Source organism: Quercus robur, chromosome 3, assembly GCF_932294415.1.
Source record: "Quercus robur chromosome 3, dhQueRobu3.1, whole genome shotgun sequence".
Lineage (NCBI taxonomy): Eukaryota > Viridiplantae > Streptophyta > Magnoliopsida > Fagales > Fagaceae > Quercus > Quercus robur.
In genome coordinates, this window is record NC_065536.1 from 58,357,142 (window position 1) to 58,380,935 (window position 23,794).

Consider the following 23,794-nt stretch of genomic DNA (forward strand, 5'->3'; position numbering starts at 1 on the left):
AAGAATGAAGTAAGAGATTCTTTTGGGTCACAGAGTAGGAATTTTTGGTTTCTTTCTCACTTTAGGAGGGAACACAGACACTATCTCTCTCTCCTTTTGCTTTTCTCTTCTTTTCCTTTTTTCCCTTTGTTTTTTTTCCTTCTTAACAATCACGTTCACTGTATGTTTTCTTGGACTCCAAGTGGCTCTTATCTTGGGCTGTAATCTAACGCATTATGTTATATGTAATCACATTAAAAACACACCCTTTTGATTCTCCCAAGTTGTTCTAGCTTGGATTCCCTCTCCCTGTGTGTGTGTGTGTTGATACTTCTCAAAAAAAAAAAAAAAAAAAAAAAAGTTGTTCTAGCTTGTTGAGTATTTTTCACTGCAACGCTTGGTTTCTGATAAGTGCTGCTGCTGCTACTACTACTACACATATTATACACAATACACTCCTTGTAAGTGAGTTTTTCTTGGTCTTAGTATTAAGCTAGTTTTGGAATGGTAAAGGTTTCTTTTTGGGGGTATGGGACATATGGGTTTTCGTGAAGATTTTCTGATTTCTTGTTATCTTCCTTTGGAAGTGGGAGAATTTTTTGAAGTTGGTTTTTTATTTGGAGATTTGGGTTTTGAAGTGTGTAAGTAATTAAAAGGACTAATTTTGTTATTGGGTTTAAGTCTTTTGAGGGAAAAGAAAGAAAAGTAAAGAAGAAGAGAAACAAAGATGGCAGGTGGACAAGCTGCACCACCACCAAAACAAGAAGAGTTACAGCCACATCCATCCAAAGATCAGCTCCCAAATATTTCTTTCTGCATAACTAGTCCTCCACCATGGCGTGAGTTTCTCCAATTTCTTTTTGCCCAGTTTATTCTTTTGTTGAGTCTGTTGATTCTGTGCCCTGTTTACATTAGTTACTCATTGCTTTGAGAGATTCTATGTAGTGTATATACAATATTAATGCTGTATTCTTAGTTTCAGCAAACATGAATTTATTGTTTAATCGTGACGTTCACAGGGAACTTCTGTGCATTATTCTATATTTGTTGGTAGTGTGAACTTTTAATGGAACTCTTTTGATAAATCTAACAAAGTTCTGAAATTTGTTGTTCTGTATATATATAACAAACTTCTATGCATTATTCTGTTTTTTATTATTGACAAGCATTCATTTCTATAAAAAAAAAATGTAATTATTTTGAATTGAGGGGTTGGTTTTTTAAATGTAGCCGAGGCAATTCTACTTGGTTTCCAACATTACCTGGTGATGCTTGGCACAACTGTTTTGATCCCGGCATCTCTTGTTCCACAGATGGGAGGAGGCAATGTAAGTTTTGACAAGGACATTCATAATTGGACAACAATTTTGATGTTTCTTGTTTTGTTATATGGATGTTTTTGATTTATATGAGCTGTGCTCCTTAGTTAAGAATGCAATTTTTTTGGTTTTTAGGAGGAGAAAGCAAAAATGATTCAGACAATATTGTTTGTGGCTGGTTTGAACACATTGTTTCAAACCTTTTTTGGGACTCGGCTACCTGCTGTGATTGGAGCTTCTTATACCTTTGTGCCAGCAACCATTTCAATCATTTTGGCTGGTCGATACAGTGATGTTTTAAATCCACAGGAGGTTTGTCCATTGGAATCCCAACGAATTTGGTTACTGCTCCACTATTGTTTTTATATCACGATCCTGGTTTAGCTGATTTGTAATGTATTAACAGAAATTTGAAAGGATAATGCGTGGAACTCAGGGTGCTCTTATTGTAGCATCGACTCTCCAGATCGTAATTGGCTTTAGTGGACTTTGGCGTAATGTTGCGAGGTTGGTTAGTACTTTATAATATGATTGCAATCTACTAGATTTTGCAGTTGCAGTGGTCCTTCATTGGCTTGTCTGCACAAGCTGTTGTTATATACTAAAATCCATAGTTGTTGCCACTAGTACTTGTTTTAGATTAGTCTTATTCCTTCAAAATAATCTTTGTGTGGTGCTAGTGTCACCTCCTATTTCTTTTTTACTGATAAGTTATGTATCCAGTGGATTTTGAACTCACAGCTTTATCCTCCATCTTTTCTCGGGGAGGAGAAAGTGCTATGTGAGCTAGTATGAACTGCTAGTTGTGATAAATATTCCATGATTCTAATTTCCGATGACATTTTCAATTAAACACAACTTAAATTGACCCAAAAAAATTCAAAATTTGGTGAATTTGGTTGTTAATTGTGTTTTTCATGCTGCAAGTTCCTCTCAAATTATGTTGGTCTGTGTTAATGTTTCTCTACATTTATCCAGGTTCCTAAGTCCAATTGCTGCTGTTCCCCTAGTTGCTTTGTCAGGTTTTGGGCTATATGAGTTTGGTTTTCCTGTGGTATGTAACTATTTATTTCCAACAAAAATGTCATTACCACTTCTTTCTTCCACTCCCCCTTGCCTTCTGCCTCCTTAATATCTTGTTGAAATTGTATCTGATTCATATGCTATTGACTTTGAATGTCTAGCTTGCAAAATGCGTGGAGATTGGGCTGCCACAACTCATCATTCTGATACTAATTTCACAGGTAATCTTCAATCATCATTTGCAGTTATTTCTCTTTTCTAAGCGTAGGCAACCATTCTAAACATAATATCAATGATTGGCAGTATGTACCTCATTTAATACGTGGGGAGAAGCATGTCTTTGATCGCTTTGCTGTTATATTCTCGGTGGCGATTGTTTGGATTTATGCTCATCTGCTCACTGTGGGTGGGGCTTACAAGAATACAGGGCCTAAAACTCAATTAAGTTGTAGAACTGATCACGCTGGAATTATTGGCGCTGCTCCATGGTAAGGCTCTTGTAGTTGTTTTTTACATGTGAAATATAGTTATGATGTTATGTTTTTACTGGATTTCAACTCATACATTGCTTAGAGGTGTTACACATGAACAAATTAGATATTTCTTTTTACAACACTGACATCTGACTCTTGCAATGAGATGCATCAATTGAGATGTTTCCTGTGCCTTATTGTTGTCAATTGACAAGGCACAATGAGGTGTCATTTTGGTGATTTCTGTCCCTTATTGTTGTCAAACACTGTTTTGTGCAGGATAAGAGTTCCATATCCTTTTCAATGGGGAGCTCCCACGTTTGATGCGGGAGAAGCTTTTGCTATGATGACTGTTTCATTTGTTGCTCTTGTAGAGGTTTGTTTACTTCTGTGCTTGTCCAATATATTTCCATGAGTCCATTGTTACTTGTAGAATACTGCCCAGTAGCACACTGCTGTTTTTATTGTTTATTGAAGGTGGAGTGCCATCTTAATAGTTATTAAGTCTAATTAATTAAGCTTTTCCCCTATTACAGGCATAGAATGACTATAATTTTGCTATGCTTATTGATATTCTCAACAATATAATAATGAAATTAATTTAATGCTTGATTACATGAAATTTCTTATAAATTATTCAATTCTGGCATGCTTAATGGTTTGTTTCATTAAGAATGGAAACTTACTATATTGATATGCTACTGTGTAAACTTTGCTAATTTCTGCATGATTTTATGTTTGAACAGTCCACAGGTGCTTTCATTGCTGTGTCAAGGTATGCAAGTGCAACTCCACTGCCACCTTCTATTCTTAGCCGTGGTGTTGGTTGGCAGGTAACAGGTTACGATTGCCTTGTATTTTCACCCTCATTTTACTAGTTTACACTTATATGGTTTATAGGTATATGGTTTATAGGATGCACAAATCAACGTGCACCAATTTAATATCTGAGAGCTGTTGTTTGCCCTGCTTATTTACTAAAATTATATTGTTAGCCTATGGGATCTGACTATATAATTGTAACAATATTTTTTCTGGTTGACTTAATATCTGAAGCATTTTTTTTTTCTTGTCCTTTTTAACACTTACATTTTTATTGTTGTAACATCAGGGAGTGGGCATTCTGTTCTCTGGGATATTTGGAACTGGAATTGGGTCATCAGTTTCTGTGTAAGAATCTTGTTCAAATCACCAAATCCTTAGAAATATTCTTATCTATCAATTATTGACAAACTATTATATCGTTCTTTGTTATTTTTAGTGAAAATGCGGGTTTATTAGCATTGACACGTGTTGGTAGCCGAAGGGTTGTCCAAATATCAGCTGGTTTCATGATCTTCTTTTCCATCCTTGGTGAGTAATTCATGCAAGAAATTCACACTCAAATCTGTCTCCTTGTTGCATGTAATATAACATATAAATTCTATACAGGAAAATTTGGAGCTGTCTTTGCTTCAATCCCAGCACCAATCATTGCAGCTTTATACTGCCTGTTCTTTGCCTATGTGGGTAGGTATTATTAACTTATGGAGCAGGTTTTAAATCATCATTATAATTCAATTCAAGGATAATTTGTTTAATACTTTTTCATAATACACGAGCAGGTTCAGCAGGCCTCAGTCTTCTTCAGTTTTGCAATTTAAACAGCTTCAGGACAAAGTTTGTATTAGGCTTCTCTATTTACATGGGCTTATCAATACCTCAATACTTCAATGAATATACAGTTGTTAAAGGCTATGGTCCTGTCCACACTGAAGCAAGATGGGTACACAACTTCTCTGTCCTGTATCTAGCTTGATATAACTTCTATCGTCTTTCAAGACCAATCAAAAGAATTTTCTTCCTTGGTTGTGTGGGTATTAATCAAATGTCTCTATTGTTTTTGCAGTTCAACGATATGATCAACGTGCCCTTCTCATCGGAAGCATTTGTTGCTGGCTTGTTGGCCTTTTTCCTTGACGTCACACTGCACCGGAAAGACAATCAAACCAGGAAAGATAGAGGCATGCATTGGTGGGATAGGTTCCGGTCATTCAAAACAGACACAAGAAGCGAGGAATTCTATTCCCTGCCGTTCAATCTGAACAAGTTTTTCCCATCTGTTTGATCTTTGGGGCATGTAGTTTTGACTTGTAACCAAATCATGCTCCTCCAATATCACTTTGTTGGTATCACACTATGTAACATCGATCGCATTTTTCTCTTTTATCGTAAGTTGTTTAACTATATAAATCAACTTAGCAGTACTAATGAATACCTTCTTTTCGCAGCCTCCCTTGAGTAGTCCTCCCTCAGGTTCCACCTAAAATGGTATTGCACTGGCAAAAATGTAAAGTTGCTATCTTTTTTTCAGTACAATACAAGATTTATGGCTCTAGTGGTATTTCATGTGTCCTTTTATGGAGATGTGTAGGGTTTAAACTTTTGGCAAGAGCTTTGTTTGTAATGGGGATTTAACCAATGAGTAAGGTTTGGATCTCCCCATCTCTCATTTCATAATGAGCTTCCTAATGCCCACTGAGGCATTGAGCTAAAACCCGTAGCCTATATCATTATAATCTAAACATAAATTACAATATTAGTTGTTAGACTTAGCCCACGTGATGCATGAGAAAGTTTTACACAAATGTATAAGGGAAATTTGTCTTTCTTAAATAACATTTACATGCAAAACTCATCTTCTTACATATTAGCGGACAACTTATAAAATCATCCACATGTATTATTTAAATAAATCATAAATAAATTAAATAAATCATGTGTTTATTAAAAGTACACATGAATGATTTTACCCATCGTCACATAATTGGTTTGAGAAATCTCCACCAAACCATTACCTTGGGTGTTTTTTTTAAAAAAAATAAATTTATTTTAACTCTCCCCAATTTTTTCAAATTTTTTTAATGCTCCAATTGCCAAACATTTTACCAAGTATTTTTTTATTTATTTTTAGTAAATCTTTCTAGCTTACCATGTTCATCATGTCGCTACTAATTCCAAGGTTGCATTCATGATTCAAATTTACCTAATTAATCAACATCAAAATACCTTTAACATATTGTAACACATAAATCTCATTTGGTTAGCTCAGTGTAGAGTGACTGGTTTAAAAATTTAAGGTTTGGTAAAAAAAAGTTTTGGTGAATAAAGGTTCACGTGTTACGCAGATGTTATAGATACTCGTATAAAGAGAAAGTTGGTCTTAAGAATTGTTAAATAAAAAAAGTAAAATACTATTTTGGCCTCTAAACTTTACAAAAAGTTTGTTTTTCATTTCTAAACTTTAAGAAGTTCATTTTTCATCTTTAAAATATTAAAAAGTTCATTTTGTCTCTAAATTATTGAAAATGTTTTATTTATATCCTTAAACTTTACTAAAAATTTGTTTTTCATCCCTAAATTATTGAAAAAAACTTTTTTTTCATCCTTATTTTTGTCTCTATACTATTCAAAAAACTTTTTACAAAGTTTAGGAATGAAAAAAGAACTTTTTAAAGTTCTAGGGACAAAAAATAAACTTTTAGTAAAATTTAGGACCAAAATAGTATTTTACCCTAAAAAATATTAAAAAAACTAAAAAATAAAAATTGTAAAAAAAAAACATTGAGATTGGACCTAAGCTTATGCACTCTCAATTTCCCAAACAACCCCAGAGATTCATGCTTATCATTCTTTCATGGTTTAATGTCAATATCAATTACAAAAGTTCACTTATACCGATAGCGCTTAAGCCGAATTGGTACTTAGTGCTTGGGGGTTCAAGGGGGGTACAAATTTGAGTTGTTGGTGCAACATATTTAATGAGAAGTATTTCTCACCGTCTTTAAAAAACCATAAATTACTTATAAACATGTGGTACCCCAAACTTGTGAATGATACTATCTAGGACAGTGGATTTGGGCTCCCAATTTAAATGTTGGTGGGTTTCCTCACAATCCTACAGATTTTGCTTCAAACGCAGCCTGAATAGTCCAATATCTATTATCCCTGTGGTTTCCAGCCTAACACCCCCTTACCCTTTGACTTTGCTTCTTACTTTCTCTTAACCTTCTCCCTTTCATCCCCTCTGTTTCTTCTCCCTCTCAATTTCTTCTCACTTTTTCTCTCCCCAACCCAAAAAAAACCAACCCCTTCTTGTTTACCCTCACTCCCTTATATAGTCTCCCCTTAGTGGGATTCAAATCATTACTTTTTCACCAGTTCTCATGCAATCCTACTTTCACCCAAAATCCCTAGAAAACAATCATGTTTTCTGAAAATTCTCCCGAAACTTGTTTTTGACACCAAATGGCTTTCGACAGCGAACTCCCCAAAGGCACTAATAGTATTCAGGGGCCGACCTGAATTAGTCCACTTCCTTGTTGATCTTCCATTGTCTTATCAATCAATAGTGGGGCTAAATCAACCCAAACACTGTGGAATTCCCCGAACAATACTCTCTAGACCCTGACATACTTATCGTTGGGTTGGACCTATTCCTACAAGGTTTAGGCCAACTTCAATCTCTTGGGCTAGCCTTAGCTACTTAAGCTGATCTTAAGCCTAAGTTTAGTGGGCCAGAATTGATCACCTGGGCACAAGCCCCCACAAAACATTTTTTTATTTTAATATATAGATACCGTCAAGGGAATTTGAATGATTTATAAGTAGACTAAAAGTATAGATAAGAACAATAATAAATGTAGGGGCCAATTAGCCAGAAGGTATTATTAAAACTGTACGAATTGGCCCTGTGGGGCCAATCCGAGGATATTTACTAGTCCGAGGATGGTCAAATAAGGTTATTATGGGAATTGTAGAAGAAGAAGAAATAAGGATTGTATATGATAGTCCAAAATATGTCCGAGGAGAAAAGTCATACTGGAAATGGAGATCTGAGGTCAGTCGGAATGTCTTATCATCTTAAACATCCTTCAAGGTTGCATGACGGTTAGAAGTTAGACATTGGATAAGAGAGGAGTAGAGAGAGGCAACAAATATCTACAAAAATTGTTACCTCCACATTAAATGCATCTCAACTAACTCTCTAGCTGCATTAATATGGATGTGATGCCTAAACAATGGTGAAGCAGCCTTACAGTTGCTAGTTGAAGGTTCTGGGAGGTGTTGGATGGGACAAGAAGGAGTTCCTAGCACCTAACCTACACATGGGGATGATACCAAAATTATAGTATATAGCATGGAAAGGTGGCCTAAAGAATGGGAGATCGAAAAACCAATAAATCTTTGTAATAATCCTTTGAACTCTTGTAACCTTGATCATAAACTTGACATTATAACATAGCTCCTCAGACTGTGCTGATGACAGATTTTCTTATCTTACTTGTGTTTGATTCTCTCAAATAAACAACTGTTATTGTCTTTCTTACTGAATAGAACTAGTTCTTTCACCCACGCTTTACAAATTCATTGTTTGGGCTCATTGGGCTAAAACCCAATCCTATTTTGGGTCCAATCCAAATTCAGTCCTTACAATAAACATTGTAAGGCCAAATTTTGAGATTAAGATTTTGCTATTATTGTTATTGTAAGGCACTTGAACAAATAAAGTATAAGGACCCATTAAAGTACATTATTGATTTTGAAACATATCTATATAATATCTAGAAGATGAACATAACATTTATTATTGTTACACTGTTATTGAGCCACATTAGCATAGCATTTATGTCCATTTTGATAAACTTTAATCCATTTTGGTTCACTTAGTTCTATTTCGGTCCAATCAGTCAATTCGGTCCACTTGGCTTTATTTCGGTCCAATTTAGTCCAATTCGGTCTATTTTGTTTTACTTCAATCTTAAAAAATTGTGTTCATTTTGATGTTAGTTTCTATGTTGTTTTATCCTATTGGCTTCCATGGTGGCTGTTAACTTAATTTCCATTTTGAATTTACGTTCATGCAATTATAAATTAATCCAAAATTTTAGTATTTCAAGTTAATGTGTTTGCTAGTTTTATTTTATAGTGTTGTTTTGAGTTTATGATCATGATTGCAAGCAAAAGATTATCATGAGTTTATGATCATGACTATAATTGTTTTTAACCCGATGGAGAAAATGATGGGATGCTTATGATGAATATATGGCACTTATAAACACTAGCAGTTTTAAATCTTTAAAGGCATTACAAAACCTAACATTTCATTTAAATTGTGTTTTTTGTGTTCTATTTTTGGCTTATTTCCAACATTTTTTTTGAAAAATATGATTGTGTTAATATAATTAACAAAAAAAGGATATTAACTTCGAATATAAAAGTGTAACTTTTATTAGTTAGTAATAGGTTAGCTATATTGTTTTCATATAATTTGGTAACCTGCGATCGAGTAAAAAATACCAACCATTGGTAGCATAGCAATGACTAAGAGGTTCATTGGTATCATAAGGAGTGATGACATCCATATCATGATAGAGAATGACAATCAACTTCATAACATAAAATCTTCTCTTCAATCCATTTTATATTCTAGTCTTTAGGTTTCAAAGTTTGTATTGGTGGAAAGTTTCAATTTTTTTAACTCATCATCTATTGTAGATTATGAAGTGTATTTATATGACCAACTACCAAACCATTATAAGGTTTATCTTTGCCTCCAATTAGAACTAATGCATTTTTAAATAACCATAGGAACCTAACAATGAAGGAGTTGCATTCACATGGAGACTACTAATAAATACTCTGATCTACAAATTCATGTCCTTGGGGCCTTTTCTAATAAATGATTCTTCGTCTAAATCATTGCTTTTTGCCATAAATGGATTCATCATTCACCAACAAGAAAACTAACACTCTTATGAAAAATATAGTAGAGACAAGTAGTTGTTTTAGATTTCTAAGAGATGATTGTAGCAATTATTGGATACGCTCACAATGAGAGCTAATCATAATGTTTACTTCATGCATAGATTTGAGATCCATGGTATGGATTTTTAAATTTTTTTAATTTTTTTATTTTTTTTTATAAATATTCTCTAGAACAAATTGGGTATCATGTTATAAATGAATTTTTACCTTGGAATAATTGTTAAAATTATGTGGTTAAAATTATGTAGTTAAATGATTAAATTTACCATTTTTCAATAATTTAAACTTTTGGAATAATCAGTAATTTAATATGATATCACAGTAAGAATAATCAGTAATTTAATATAATATCAAAGTAAGAGGTCATGAGTTCAATCTCTGTCTTCTCCACTTTACCGCCCATTTAAAATATCACGTGTTAGGTCTCACCTATTAAAAGAGAGTTTGAGCCCACATGCAAGAGAGAGTGTTAAAATTATGTGATTAAATGATTAACTTTACCATTTTCTAATATATTAAACTTCTGGGACAATTTTTAATTTAACAATAATAGATATATTTTTATATTCATTTATAAATTTTTTTTTGGATTTTTAATCTTTTGGACACTGAAAAAAATGTTATTTAATTATAGTGCATATGTATTATAAAAAAAAACATGGCTTAGTTTTCTTCTTTAAAAAAAAACATTAATGTGAAATTTTTATGCATTATATATATATATATATATATTTAGAAATTTTATGTCCATAACACTTGCACAACAAATCTAAATTGACTAGATACTACAAAGGTGAAGTCCAGAAGATTTGGGCAAGAACTATTCCTACATGCTCCCCCCTTAGAGCAGAAGAAGCAGCCATTCTTTGGGCTATCCAGCTTGCTAAGGATGAAAGATGGCCCCGCATTGCCATTGAGGGAGACATGAAAAATTGTTTTGATCCTTTGACCTCCTCACCAACCGCCCCAGATTGGTCCATCAGCAACATGCTTAGTCTCCAAGAGTGTTTTCTTTTTTGTTCTTTCAATTGGGTCAAGAGAGAATGTAAAGCAGCATCACATGGCATGCTGCTACTAAACTCTTCCTTTCTAATTTCTAGTCGTTTTGTTTCAATAATCTCAATCTTCCAAATGTGTCAAGAACAGTTTGTGAGGTTGACTGTTCTTCCCTTGTTGTACTTTAATTTGGTTGAATAATATTGAAGATTATAAAAAAAATATAAAATCCAAGATGTCGGTTGTCATATTGTTATTGACTATTAGTTTATTACTGATGGACAAAAATATAATTTAAGTAATTTGTTCAAATTTAAACCAATAATATAGTACCAACTTACTGTCTAAAATTTAAGTGATAATTAACCGTGTAAATAAATAAATTAATCATGTAAAGTTTGTTGGAGGAGAAAGTATGTGACATATACCGTCTCATACAATTTTTTTTTTTTTTTTTTCGTTTGAGGGGACGAAAAAGCCTTTAACGAGTAGAATTAAGGGACAAAAACCATGGTTATTAGTAGTAAAATATTAAAAAAGGGCAAAAAGGTAACCTAGGAAAAATTTGTAAGAAGACAGAAAAACCCCCGAAAGGATCCAGTACATATTTTACTTGTTTCGCCACCCAATCGGGACATAGAAGTAAATTTGTGTGTGCTCTCACCAAAACAAATACAAAGACAAAGTTTACTATTCAAAAGGCCGATTCCCTCTTTAGAAAGAGAGAGAGAGGGCGGCAGCAGCAGAAGACAGCAGCTAAGGCAAGCGCGAAGATGATAATTCCAGTTCGTTGCTTTACCTGCGGCAAGGTACCTTATTCTATTCTCATAGTTACTTTCATTGTTATTATCATATCTATGACTCTGACTGTGATGGGTTTTTGTTTTTGAGTAACAAAACTTTGGAGGTTTTGTTGTTTTGTGGTGTGTGTGATTGTGGAGGATTTTTTTGTTTTGGTGACAAAGGAGGGTTTTTTTGTTCATGTTCCAACAACCCCAGTTGTTCAAACTTCTCTAAATCCATAAACTTTATTCATCCAAGTTCACCCTTCGTAGTTGACTCTCACTACCTCCTTATTGCTCCCCCAATAAAATTTTCAAAATACATGGAGGCAAGAGGCTGAAAAGTGAACAGTCAAGGTTGAGTAGATATGTTCAATCACACAAAAAAAAGAGGGAAATTTGGAAAGGAGAGAGAGAGAGAGAGACATGGGTCTTGGGATGTGAAGAGGAAGGAAAAAAAAGGGTCTTTTTACGTTTACAAAGAAAAAATGGGGGAAAAAAATCAGTAAAACCTGTGTTATGTTCTTGGTGTGGTTTGAATTAGAGCGCGGTTTCATTATAGTGTGGCTTTCCAAACTGTTTTGTCAGTGTTTTCATTGGGTTTGAAAAGTAGAAACCGAAAACAAGTCTGCAGCTGTTTTCAATTTGCTATGCATTTTAAGATTTGATAGGAGTTTTTGTTATGTATTTTATTTGGGTTACCAAAACAAGTTTCCATCCCTATAAAACATGGAAAACTGTTGCTTGTGTCAATTTTTTGTTTGTTGTATAGGTGATTGGAAACAAATGGGACATGTATCTTGACCTTCTCCAGTCAGATTACTCCGAAGGGTAAGAACTTTTTTGCTTATTTGTTAGGGATATATTGTTAAGAGTTTGCTTATATCAATATATGATTAAAAACTGTTATAGTAACCAGAAATCGAAAAATGCAGATAAATAGATGATATTATTAAACAAATATAACATCTTGTTGTATTATTGGAAGCTTCTTCTTTTTTTCCTCCTGTATTTTTCTGCTGAATGTATTGAATTTGTGTTTGGTAATACATGTAAGGCACAAATAAATACTATCAAAGAATATTCATAGTAAACAACATTGTAAGACTCACTTTAATTAGAAGCTAACTTTTAGAATGAGAAACAAAAGCAATTGAAACCATTGGAATTACAAACCTTGGCTTGGCTGTTAATTCAATTGCTATGATATCAGGAAGCAAACTAATTACACAATAATAGCAATTCATACAAACACAAATCCCTGTTGCTTTAGATGTAGGTTTTTTAGGATGGTCACCAAAAGTTGTACAGGGAATATTTAAAATAGGAATTAACATACACATTAATCAGTCTTTGTAGCTCATTTTTCTACCAGAAGAACTATGTTTCTAAAAATATGATGGCAAATCTGGTAGCTGTTATGAAAAACAGTTGCATAACTCTCCTATTTGGGGCGGTGGTACCTTCACTCTCTTGATTGTTAGTTCCAGCACAAAGAGAACCTTAGTTACATCTGCAGAGGAAAGGTATAAAAATTTCAAACGTTAATTACATCTATAGAGGAAAGGTATTGAATGTTCAACATCAAATAAAAGCATTAGTTCTATATACCACATTCACAACTCAAATACCAAGTTGCAATAGAAAGTGGGCAATATTAGCAAAGGAAAAAGAGGTAGCACAATTATATTGGAATCACCCAAACAGATATGCACCCATAGCCTAGGTTCATGAGAATCTATTAAAAGGAAAATGTTTTTGGAATGTTAAGATTCCTCAAGTTTTTTCTTGAAGTTGTAGGAATCTGCTCAAGCTCAGGCGTATAGCTAGATAGCTAGACTGCTGAAGTTTGTACTTGAGCAAAAACTAAGAGTCATAAGGCTGAAGTCTCATGGTGGAAGCTTGTTTGATTCCCTAATACCATCCAAAAACATGGCTTTATTGGCTGGCTATCTATGAGGGATAGACTCTCAACCAAATTAGGCCAGTGAAATGGGATTTTAATGGAGGCAGTAGTTGTAATTTCTGTAGGAGGTACATAGAGAGTAGAGACCATGTGTTCTTTGCTTGTTCTTTCACTAGCAGATTATGGCCCTTTGCTTAGTGATTGGAATTCCTAAGAACTGGGATGATCTAGATAGCTGGGAACAGTTCATCTGAAAGGAGCTATTCTACAAACCACATTCTGCAAATTGGTTTGGTGGGCAACAGTTTATTACCTGTGGATTCAAAGCAACAATAGAATCTATGGGGGTGAGGGTTCAGACAGAGGAACAAATCTGTAAGAGTATCAAATGGAATGTAAGGGGTAGAATAGAGGGCAGCAGCAAGGTGAACAACTCAATCCTAAGCAAGATCCTCTGTGCAAATTAGGGTATTATTAGATAGCTTTGAGTATTGTTAGTGAAGTTAGAACAGTCTTTAGTTCTAGTAGTTTGTGTAAGTGAAATCTTTACACCTGGGTCTTGTAGCTGTCCATTTGTGTTCTGCTGTGTGGGTTCTGCTGCTTCCATTATCAAAAAAATAAGAGTGGCCACTATTCTTGTAGTGACCCAAAAATGGGGGTCTTACATTCCATGGAATCCTACATTGCCTAGGGAAGCACATGGAAATGTGTTTACAAGGAATGACCTCCCTTTAATGTGTAGAGGCCTTTTCCCTTACTGCTTTGTGCTTTGGGGGAGAACAAAACCGCGAGGGGTATGAGGCCCCAAAGTGGACAATATCTATACAGGCGGGGTGGGGTTGTTACAGATGGTATCAGAGCCATGCTCTAGCCGGAAGTGTGGGTCCCACACGCGAGGATGCATGTGCCCGTAAGGAGGGTGGATTGTAGTGACCCAAAAAGGGGGGTCTTACATTTTATGGAATCCCACATCGCCTAGGGAAGCACATGGGAATGTGTTTGTAACGACCCCATCCCGCCTGTGTAGATATTGTCCACTTTAGGGCCCATGCCCCTCACGGTTTTGTTCTCCCTCAAAGCATACAGCAGTGGGGGAAAAAGCCTCTACACATCAAAGGGAGGTCATTCTTTATAAACACATTTCCATGTGCTTCCCTAGGCGACGTGGGATTCCATGGAATGCAAGATCCCCCTTTTGGGTCACTACAATCCACCCCTCTTACAGGCACACACATCCTCGTGTGTGGAGCCCACACTTCTGGCTAGGGCATGGCTCTGATACCATTTATAACGACCCCACCCCGCCTGTGTAGATATTGTTCACTTTGGGGCCTCATACTCCTCACGGTTTTGTTCTCCCTCAAAGCATACAGCAGCGGGGGGAAAGGCCTCTACACATTAAAGGGAGGTCATTCTTTATAAACACATTCTCATGTGCTTCTCTAGGCGATGTGGGATTCCATGGAATGTAAGTCCCCCCTTTTTGGGTCACTACAATTATTATTGTTAAGTTTTTATAAGAAAATGAGGGTGGTGATTATATGTTGTGAATATAAAGTATCTATTTTGATCACTGTGAGACTAATTTAGTCATGTGAATCTCTAAGTGTAGGGTAGTGTAGTTGTGGGTAATATGATGCAAAATTGTCTTCAACATTGTAAGATATTATTGAGATTTTGTAATTTAATGCTTGAGACAATTAGGAGAATTTGTTAAGGAAGAAGCACCTTAAAATTTATCAGAATTTGAAAGCGTATGTGAAAAGGGGATATTTTGTATGCACTTGCAGTTGGTTTGGGTCCATATACATCATTGATCAATATGGGCTTAATTTTCAAGCCATTTGTACCTGTGCTTAGGAACACGTGTGTATTCTCTTTTGAGTATAATACAATAACAAATATAATTTGACCGGCTAAGAAATGTGCTTTGTTTTGAATTCTTGGAGTATGATCTTGACAGGTAGTCAACAGTGTTACCTGGTATTAGTTTTGATTATAAGCATGAATTTGCAGCGGATAATAGTTGGTGGCACTCATGTTTAATTATGTGGTATGCAGAGATGCACTTGATGGATTGGGGTTGGTCCGTTACTGCTGCAGACGAATGCTTATGACTCATGTAGATCTCATTGAGAAGCTTCTGAATTACAACAGTAATCTCTCTCCCCTCTCTTTCTCTCTCTATTAACATTTCAGTTTAGGGGAATGCTTATGGCTCTATTGGCACTCACATTTGCACTTCATTGCAGCTCTGGAGAGGAACGAGACCACTTGATGAATGGGGTTGCTTGCAAGTGAGCCAAAGTTCGTTTTACTGAATGTCTAGTGGGGCATGTTTGTCTTTGTTTGTGAATGTCTATGTCTTAAGACTCTTTTTAACTTTTTTATTTAGTTGGAGCAAGACAGAAGTGAAGATATGCATGGATGTGTTTGTGACAATTCTGTTGTTGCTTGTGAATTTTTTTGATGTGTATGAATCTTATCCACTAAATTAAAATATGTTTGTTGCTTGAGCGATAATGTTTCTTGTGAAATAATTTGTCATTGGTGACCCATTTCTTTTTATCAATCATTGTGCGCTTGCCTTGTTTGAATTGTATCCTTAAATCTCATTTTTATTTTTATTCCCATTAGAGGCATATTGAATTTATAAGTGACACAACTAGAGAGGGGACCTTTCTTTTATTTATGTTTCCTACTTCAAAAAAACGAAATACACGTTGCCACTGATATACAGGAGATTCGATCTGGGTTCTTTTGTACAAGATACCTAACCAAATGAGTCAGTTGTCACTCTCAGTTCGGCTTACTCATAAAGAGTCCTTTTCATTTTGGGCTGAATGTCTATTCATACTGTGACGCTTCATAGTCTATAAGCAAATGATTTAAATTTAAGTTTCACAAAGAGAGATTTCTAGCCAATAAGCAAAAGAATTTTAATTTAAAATTAATTAGTAATGACCTGTCTCAAGTGGTTACTATAGATGGCACTGGGGATTAAACGAAAGGATTCAATGAAGTATCAATGAAGTACCATGCAAACAGGATTTTAGGCCTAGGCTTGAGGCCCCTAAATTCTAAAAAATTGAGGGGTGTATAATTTTATTTATTTTTTCTTTTAAAGGAAAAAAATAAGCGGGCATTTCATGTAAAATTCTTAATTTAGGAGGTCAAATGACTAGTTGAAATTGCACATTTTAAGAGGCACTTAACATTACCTAACCCATTCACATGGGGCTTGACTTGAACGAGTTCACCTCGGTCTCTAAAAAATATTCATGGAAATGGAAAACTTATCTTTTAACCATTGGAAATGCTAAGAAGTGAAGTCCTTGTGAAAACATCTACAAGTTGTCATCATTAGAGGTTAACTTGACTTCTAAATATTTGTGAAATTAATTTCAATGGTTTACTTAACCCCATTGTGGGGTCTAGTGGTTAAGCATCTCGTCTGCCTCGCCAGAACGCTTGGATTCAAGTAGTGTGGAACTCATTAGCACTAGGTCTGCAAGCCAACGAGGGAATCTCATGGTATATCATGCTCGGTAGAATGTGATTTTACCTCCATGATTCTACCTTTTTTCATTAAAAAAAAAAAAAAAAAAATCAAACAAACAAACAAAACATAGAATACGAACCCAAAATACTTAACATTACCTAACCCATTCACATGGGGCTTGACTTGAACGAGTTCACCTCGGTCTCTAAAAAATGTCCATGGAAATGGAAAACTTATCTTTTAACCATTGGAAATGCTAAGAAGTGAAGTCCTTGTGAAAACATCTACAAGTTGTCATCATTAGAGGTTAACTTGACTTCTAAATCTTTGTGAAATTAATTTCAATGGTTTACTTAACCTTGTTGTGGGGTCTAGTGGTTAAGCACCTCGTCCGCCTTGCCATAACACTTAGATTCAAGTAGTGTGGAACCCATTAGCACTAGGCCTGCAAGCCAACGAGGGAATCTCGTGGTATATCATGCCTAGTAGGATGTGATTTTACCTCCATGATTCTACCTTTTTTCATTAAAAAAAAAAAAAAAATCAAACAAACAAACAAAACATAGAATACGAACCCAAAATACTTAACATTACCTAACCCATTCACATGGGGCTTGACTTGAACGAGTTCTCCTCGGTCTCTAAAAAATGTCCATGGAAATGGAAAACTTATCTTTTAACCATTGGAAATGCTAAGAAGTGAAGTCCTTGTGAAAACATCTACAAGTTGTCATCATTAGAGGTTAACTTGACTTCTAAATCTTTGTGAAATTAATTTCAATGGTTTACTTAACCTCGTTGTGGGGTCTAGTGGTTAAGCACCTCGTCCGTCTTGCCATAACACTTAGATTCAAGTAGTGTGGAACTCATTAGCACTAGGCCTGCAAGCCAACGAGGGAATCTCGTGGTATATCATGCCTAGTAGGATGTGATTTTACCTCCATGATTTTACCTTTTTTCATTAAAAAAAAAAAAAAAAAAAAAATCAAACAAACAAACAAAACATAGAATACGAACCCAAAATACTTAACAACAGGTGATGCAAACCAATCGATAGATTAGGTTCAAGAAAAACAACATAACCAAAAAGTGGAAGGAAAATTAGAAGGGTTACCAGCCCAATCTACATTGGTGTAGTTAGAAAGAGTCAAAGGACCAGACCTGAAGACAATCCCATGATCCACAATTCCTTAACAAAAACCATATGAAGGTGTGTTGGATTTGCATGAATTGCCAAACATGATTAACAGCAAAGTCCAAGTTTGGGAGTGTGTGTATAGGTAAAGTTATTGTAAAGCACCCACAATATTTTTATAGGGAGAATGATCTGACAAAGATGTTCCATTAGTTTTTCTAAGATGAGAGTGATAGTAAATGGAGTTGGCAAAGGTTTGCAATCAAGCATATGTTGATAGTGCAACAAATCCATAGCATATTTGTAATGATTAACAAAGAGAACTAAGGAGAGGCACGCAGGAGGTCTAATTGTTTCAGTTAAGGCAAGGAATTAGGCCATTATGAAGATGTGACCCTAAAAAATTAAGGCTTCTTTGTCTTTTATGTTAAATCCTAAACGTGTCTTGAAAAGCTTAAGGCAGCCTTATCTTTTAAGCGATTAAATCCAAAATCATACATGTGACAAGAGCGACCAACGGACCAACACAAAATGTTGTCTGCATAATTGTTTCTTGAAACTGTACGTATATATTTCTACCACCTAACCAATAATTTAGATCTATTTTAGTATTTTCATTTAGCACTATCAAACTAAATTATTTGTAAGTAATTGCATTAATTTGTGCAAAAATTCATATCTATTTTAGTATAAGAACTTACTTTTTTTATTTTACATATTCACCTTTTAAAACACTATACATCAGACTATTTATTTCACACTATATTTTATTAAAATATCAATTTTTTTAAAATTGTTCTTCTTTTTACAAACACAATAACCATCATTCATTCTCTTCATTTATTCTCAAGATACATAAAGAAATAATAAAAATTAAATACATAATGAATAGTATCAGTGTAAATTTACATGGTTACTGTAGTAACTAATAACTATGTATTTTTACCCAACTTAGCATGACCTAATATGAATGAATTTTGAGATTGGTTAGTTAAAATGTGATAATTTTTCTATTATATAGACACTAATAAGAGCGTTATTACTATAGTAAAGGTTGTGTCACTAACATCCATCTTTCACCTTTACAGTCATATCATAGTTATCCATCTGTTTCAAAGATAAATGTTGATAAGTCTTGGGTAAGACATTAAAAATTGGCACTACTTATCTAACATTGTTTTGGACCTTTGGTTGTTGTGATGATTGTGGTGGTGCTTTTCCCATCTTTAAGAAGAATGGGGCCTTAAGAGAGCCAGTCAGGTCCTCAAACGCAATCTATTACAAATGTTCCTTTTGACTAAGCAATCATCACGGTTTACTCTTTATGTGTTTAATTTGAAGATTTTGAACTGCTGGTACTTGATTACAAGGCATCTACAAAATTCCAAAAAATATTTCTCGAGCTGATCACCTAAATATGTTTTTGACTCCATCATGATTTAGAAAGTTGCCTATAGGACATAATGGTAGATCATATTTTATTCTGATTTTATTAAAGGGGAAAAAAAAGCATAGATTTCATCAAAGGATATTGGTTTGTTAATCAAAGAGCTTTACAGACTCATAAACTTTTCCCAATCTTCCATATTGTTCTGATATGTATTGTAGCCTTTGTAGGACAAATCTCACTCATCGTTGCTAAAGATGTATTCTTTTTTTTTTTTTTTTTTAAGTTGAAAAAGTTTAATCCCACTTGCTAAAATGCAATGGAGATGCTGCATTATCTAGTTAAGGACCATAAGTGCTCCATTAGCTAGTAGAGAGAATATACCATTGATTGATTATTGCACTTTAACTTGCTCTTGACGAGTCCTTGGATCTTTTGTTCTTTCTCTGCCTTTGAAAAAAAAATAATAATAAAATCATTCTTCACAAGAGCTAATGGATTTCTTCTTCTTCTTTTTCCCCACTCAGTGAACTAGTTCCAAATAAAAATTTGAAGTTATAGAAGTGAGACCAGCCTACATCCTCAATCTTAAATTGTGTGACCTTAAATATCCATTTTATTGTATACCTTTTATTTTTCATCTATGGGTAGGATCCATCTTAGTCCTAACTCCTAACCACTAATATAATACTTATAGAAAAGATTTTATGATACCATTCAAAGGAGTAGTCCAATAGTTAGGCCCTTGGTGTATGGTCGATTTTGAGTTCGAACTCTTGAAGACAACAACGGTATGACCCTCGATCAAAGGGTGATGACATTACGATTTGGACAAAGTTTGGCTCCAAACGTATTTGGAATTATCTTTTCCAACTCATTATGCAGTAAATTATAAGATTATTCATGTGACTAAAACTACACATACATTATCTCTTCAATTGCCATATAGTAGATTGAAGCAAGATAGCTCTATATATGTTTGAAGCCAAACTTTTTCCTTATGATCCCACCAACAACAAGATTTGTTTGTTGGTTGGTCCAAGAATTTATATCATGAAGAATTGTGTGGAAGCAATACCAAAACTTAAGCTAGAAATCTAACTCATTTGGGGCAAAGAATAAAGAGCGTTGATTAGTTATTATTATTATTTTTCTCGGTGATTATTATGATATATTCCATTATACTAGTGATGATTACACTTTGACACTTGGGTTATTTGGCCTTTTTTGTGGATTGATTTTTTTTTTTTCCTTTCTAAAAGTGGATTAAAATATAGTTGTACACAAGGTTATAAAAAGTTGTACATAAGTAAATAAGTTAAAATGCTAAAAAAAAAATTATGGCACCAAGAAGATTATGTTGAAAAGTTTATCATCCACTAACCAAATCAAGATTATTACTTGAGAAATTGTTTTTATCAATTCTAAGTTCAAGAATCAAGATAACACAGAGATTTGGGGGTTGACAATATAAAGCTAAATTCTAAAGAAAATATTTTAGGCATTGAACAAGATCAAGTCTCACAACAAATTGATGAATGGACGGTTAAAGATACTATTTTTCAAACTATCCAAAAGGAAATCAAAGAGGAAACAATTAGGTGTGGTGTTGAGACCGAGGAGAAGCTGCCGTCTCGAAGGGCTGGCATAGCTTCTGCCACCCCCAATAGCTCACTTGTAGACATGCATGCACCACAACAAGGCAACACAATTTATTGCTGCCTGAAAACACCTAGTGCAGAACATAGCATGTACGGCCGGCAAGGATATAAGTTGCCACCACATATGTTGCCACTTCTCTCAAAGGGTCAAGTATCAAACACCTTTATTCCACTGTCCCATTTTCCTAAAAAACGAGTCTAATTCATTGTTTTATAACAATATTACAAAACTAAAGTTAAACCTGCTCAGCCTAATGAATTGTACAGTACATAAGTGTTGACTAAATTACGTATATTTCATATTTTTTTCCTCTATTTCCTCTTGAATGTTTGACACTTTTAAAGTTTTAACATAATTAATCTATTAGTAGACAATAAGAACAGTTTGTATTCTGTATCATGGGGGAAGAATGTGGAGAAAGCAACTTTAAACTCATGTCCTTTGCACCAAGAACAATAGCCCCACTAACAAGAGCACCTCAGACACCATTGTTTGCTAGGAAAGGTTTGATTAGAAATTAGAATGTTTAGCAGCCAAGGTACACACTTACAAGACCAAAATTTGTTGCCCCCATAAGCAGAACATAATAGACTTTGAATTCCATCGACTTCTATATTTAAAGCTGTCAAAGTAATACAACAAGTGAGACCCTTATACCTCCCAATTATTTGTTTAAAATTAATCAAAGGTGGCCACACACCCATATTGCCGTAAGAGGTTAAGCCGTTAAGGGCTTTTGCATATAATATTGAAGTGTGTAGTCCCCTACACGAGTCATGTTTGACCCATTATTAGTCCATTTTTTCATTAAATAAGTATCACTAGGATCCCCAACACATCACATGGCTTACATAGACTGACATTAAATCAGATATGTTAACCACATGTTAAATCTTAGGAAGAAAATTTTCAAACTTTGGGATTCTAATAAGTTCGGTAATCAAACCAGATTTCCAGGAGTAAAAAAATCTTCAGAAGCTTGTCATCTATCTCTGAATTCTATCAGATCATTCCTTATAACCCAACAATGGTTTATTAAATAAATTTATCATGCATCTAATTTCTTGAACTTCACAAGCTTTGTGTTTCATGATCTGGGGCTCAAACCGACACTGTGACTGGAGTAGGTGAGTTTTTCAGTCAGAGTTTGCCACTTTGCCTTCAAAAATGCACCTAGAAGAATCAAAATTGGGCTGCTGCTGGCTTTGATGATTTATTTGTGTTAGTGCTTAATAGTACTTACTTAATTACAAAGATGTTCCAATGATATTAGTCTATACATCACTTTCCGCAAACAAACACAAAGAAGAAGACTATGGGCCTGGCATTCAAACAAAGTTCAGATCGTTATTGTTGCTTATACAATAGAAAAAGCTTTACCATGGAAAAATCTTTAAACATTTGCTAAGGATGTCACTTTGAGTTTACTTAAACCACATTGGACTTTGAACCTTTCTAAAAAAGTTGTGCATAATAGAGTTTAATATTCCGCACGTGGATAGTGGGTACTTTATTTGCCTAGCCACTAAGTATAGTAAGTAAAATATTTCAAATATAGAAAATGAATGATGAATGGGGTGAATACACACCCAAAAAAAAAAAAAACCATTTTTTTTGGCACATTCTCAAAGTTGAATCCTAAATCATTGGAATTAAGAGTTACGGAGTTTGGCTTATCTTCAGTATTTTTTTAACTGAATGTGTCTCTTTATTTTAAATACACAATAGTAAGTAGTAGTGGGTTTTAAACTCTACCATTCATTTAGTTAGTAGGTGATGTGACAGTTTCTCGTTAAAATAAAAAGAAATTTCAACTAAAAAAATATGAGAGGTAAGTCAAACCCTACATCAAAATACTTCACCCCCTTATATTTATCTCCTTTTAAAAAAGCAAAACAATTTTTTCTTCTTTTTCTTAAATCTTGTAACCAAATGGAGTTTTTTTTTTTTTTTTTTCTTTTAGTAAATAAAAAAATCACTAAAAATTTGTGATAAGTTCAATTTTGATCCCTTAATTATAGTGTTGATTCAATTTTGGTCCTTTAAATATGAGATTTATTTGATTTTGGTTCCTTAGATATGACTTGTTCTATTTGACCTCTAAAAAATTTACCGTCGTGTTAGTCTTGTAAATAGCAAAGTAGATAGAGGGGACCAAATTATTCCCGTTTTGAAATTTTAGAGGCTAAAATTAAAATTGAACGTTTTAAATATGGGAGAGCAAACCAAACAAATCAATGTTTGGAGAACCATAGAGTCAATTTAACCTCTTGTTTGGAGAACCAAAGAGTCAATTTAACCTCTTCCTTTTTTTTTCTTCCTTGTACAAGTGTGGTGATAGGACATTCACCCAATCTTCTCTCATGGACAAAATATTGACAATGCCACCAAGGGTGCAAGGCTCTTAAAAATTTTCAAATTCCAAGGGAGCATTTAAGACTATTGACCTGACCCTTGAGCCAATTCGGTCGCAGTCAAAATAATACTACTGCCCTTTACATATGAGATAGAAGTATTGTACTTTTGTGGGTTTTGATGGGCCATGTACGTGTGAAAAGTTAAATTACCGAGAGAGAAAAAAAGGGCCAACAATTTCGAGAGAAGCCTAGTGCCAAAACAGTGTGTTAAATGCGGATAAGGTGGAGCTGTGTGTGTCCTTGTCCACCCCAAAAAGAATCTTATTCACACGAACGCTTTGGTTTTGGTTTTAGCATTTTGTTTGGTTAGGCAATGCAAAAAAAATTGTTTTAGTAACATTGTTAATGTCTAAGATTTTTTTAAAGGAAAAAGTTTAAGGGACACTTTAAGAGCATTGGTTTAAAA

The 23,794-nt window shown here is 34.4% G+C and overlaps 2 protein-coding genes across 5 annotated transcripts; both read left to right on the forward strand.

The window, feature by feature from the left end:
• Positions 1-5,177, forward strand: LOC126718576 (nucleobase-ascorbate transporter 6-like). 4 transcript variants are annotated; one of them, XM_050420856.1, is made up of 15 exons: positions 1-440; positions 661-818; positions 1,210-1,307; positions 1,434-1,610; positions 1,705-1,805; positions 2,277-2,352; positions 2,483-2,542; positions 2,625-2,809; positions 3,074-3,170; positions 3,541-3,627; positions 3,906-3,964; positions 4,056-4,147; positions 4,226-4,303; positions 4,399-4,559; positions 4,683-5,177. In XM_050420856.1, the coding sequence occupies exons 2-15, from the start codon at positions 707-709 to the stop codon at positions 4,899-4,901; spliced, it is 1,602 nt and encodes a 533-aa protein (XP_050276813.1). In that variant the 5' UTR covers positions 1-440; positions 661-706; the 3' UTR covers positions 4,902-5,177. The 4 variants fall into 4 exon arrangements, with proteins under 4 accessions (XP_050276813.1, XP_050276814.1, XP_050276816.1 ...); XM_050420857.1 differs by having other exon boundaries at positions 670-818; XM_050420859.1 differs by having other exon boundaries at positions 677-818.
• Positions 5,178-11,242: 6,065 nt separating this feature from the next.
• Positions 11,243-15,808, forward strand: LOC126718577 (DNA-directed RNA polymerases I, II, and III subunit RPABC5-like). Its single transcript, XM_050420860.1, has 4 exons — positions 11,243-11,406; positions 12,152-12,210; positions 15,347-15,441; positions 15,538-15,808. Exons 1-4 carry the CDS (start codon positions 11,371-11,373, stop codon positions 15,561-15,563), a joined length of 216 nt encoding a protein of 71 aa, XP_050276817.1. The 5' UTR covers positions 11,243-11,370; the 3' UTR covers positions 15,564-15,808.
• Positions 15,809-23,794: the final 7,986 nt, after the last annotated feature.

Bases quoted from the DNA above. Each gene is read 5' to 3' on its own strand.
- LOC126718576 (XM_050420855.1), top strand. From the start codon at position 707: ATGGCAGGTGGACAAGCTGCACCACCACCAAAACAAGAAGAGTTACAG. The intron at 2,543-2,624 runs GTAATCTTCAAT...AATGATTGGCAG, and splicing joins TTCTGATACTAATTTCACAG to TATGTACCTCATTTAATACG. The intron at 3,628-3,905 runs GTAACAGGTTAC...TTGTAACATCAG, and splicing joins GCCGTGGTGTTGGTTGGCAG to GGAGTGGGCATTCTGTTCTC.
- LOC126718577 (XM_050420860.1), top strand. From the start codon at position 11,371: ATGATAATTCCAGTTCGTTGCTTTACCTGCGGCAAG. The intron at 11,407-12,151 runs GTACCTTATTCT...TTTGTTGTATAG, and splicing joins GTTGCTTTACCTGCGGCAAG to GTGATTGGAAACAAATGGGA. The intron at 15,442-15,537 runs GTAATCTCTCTC...ACTTCATTGCAG, and splicing joins GAAGCTTCTGAATTACAACA to CTCTGGAGAGGAACGAGACC.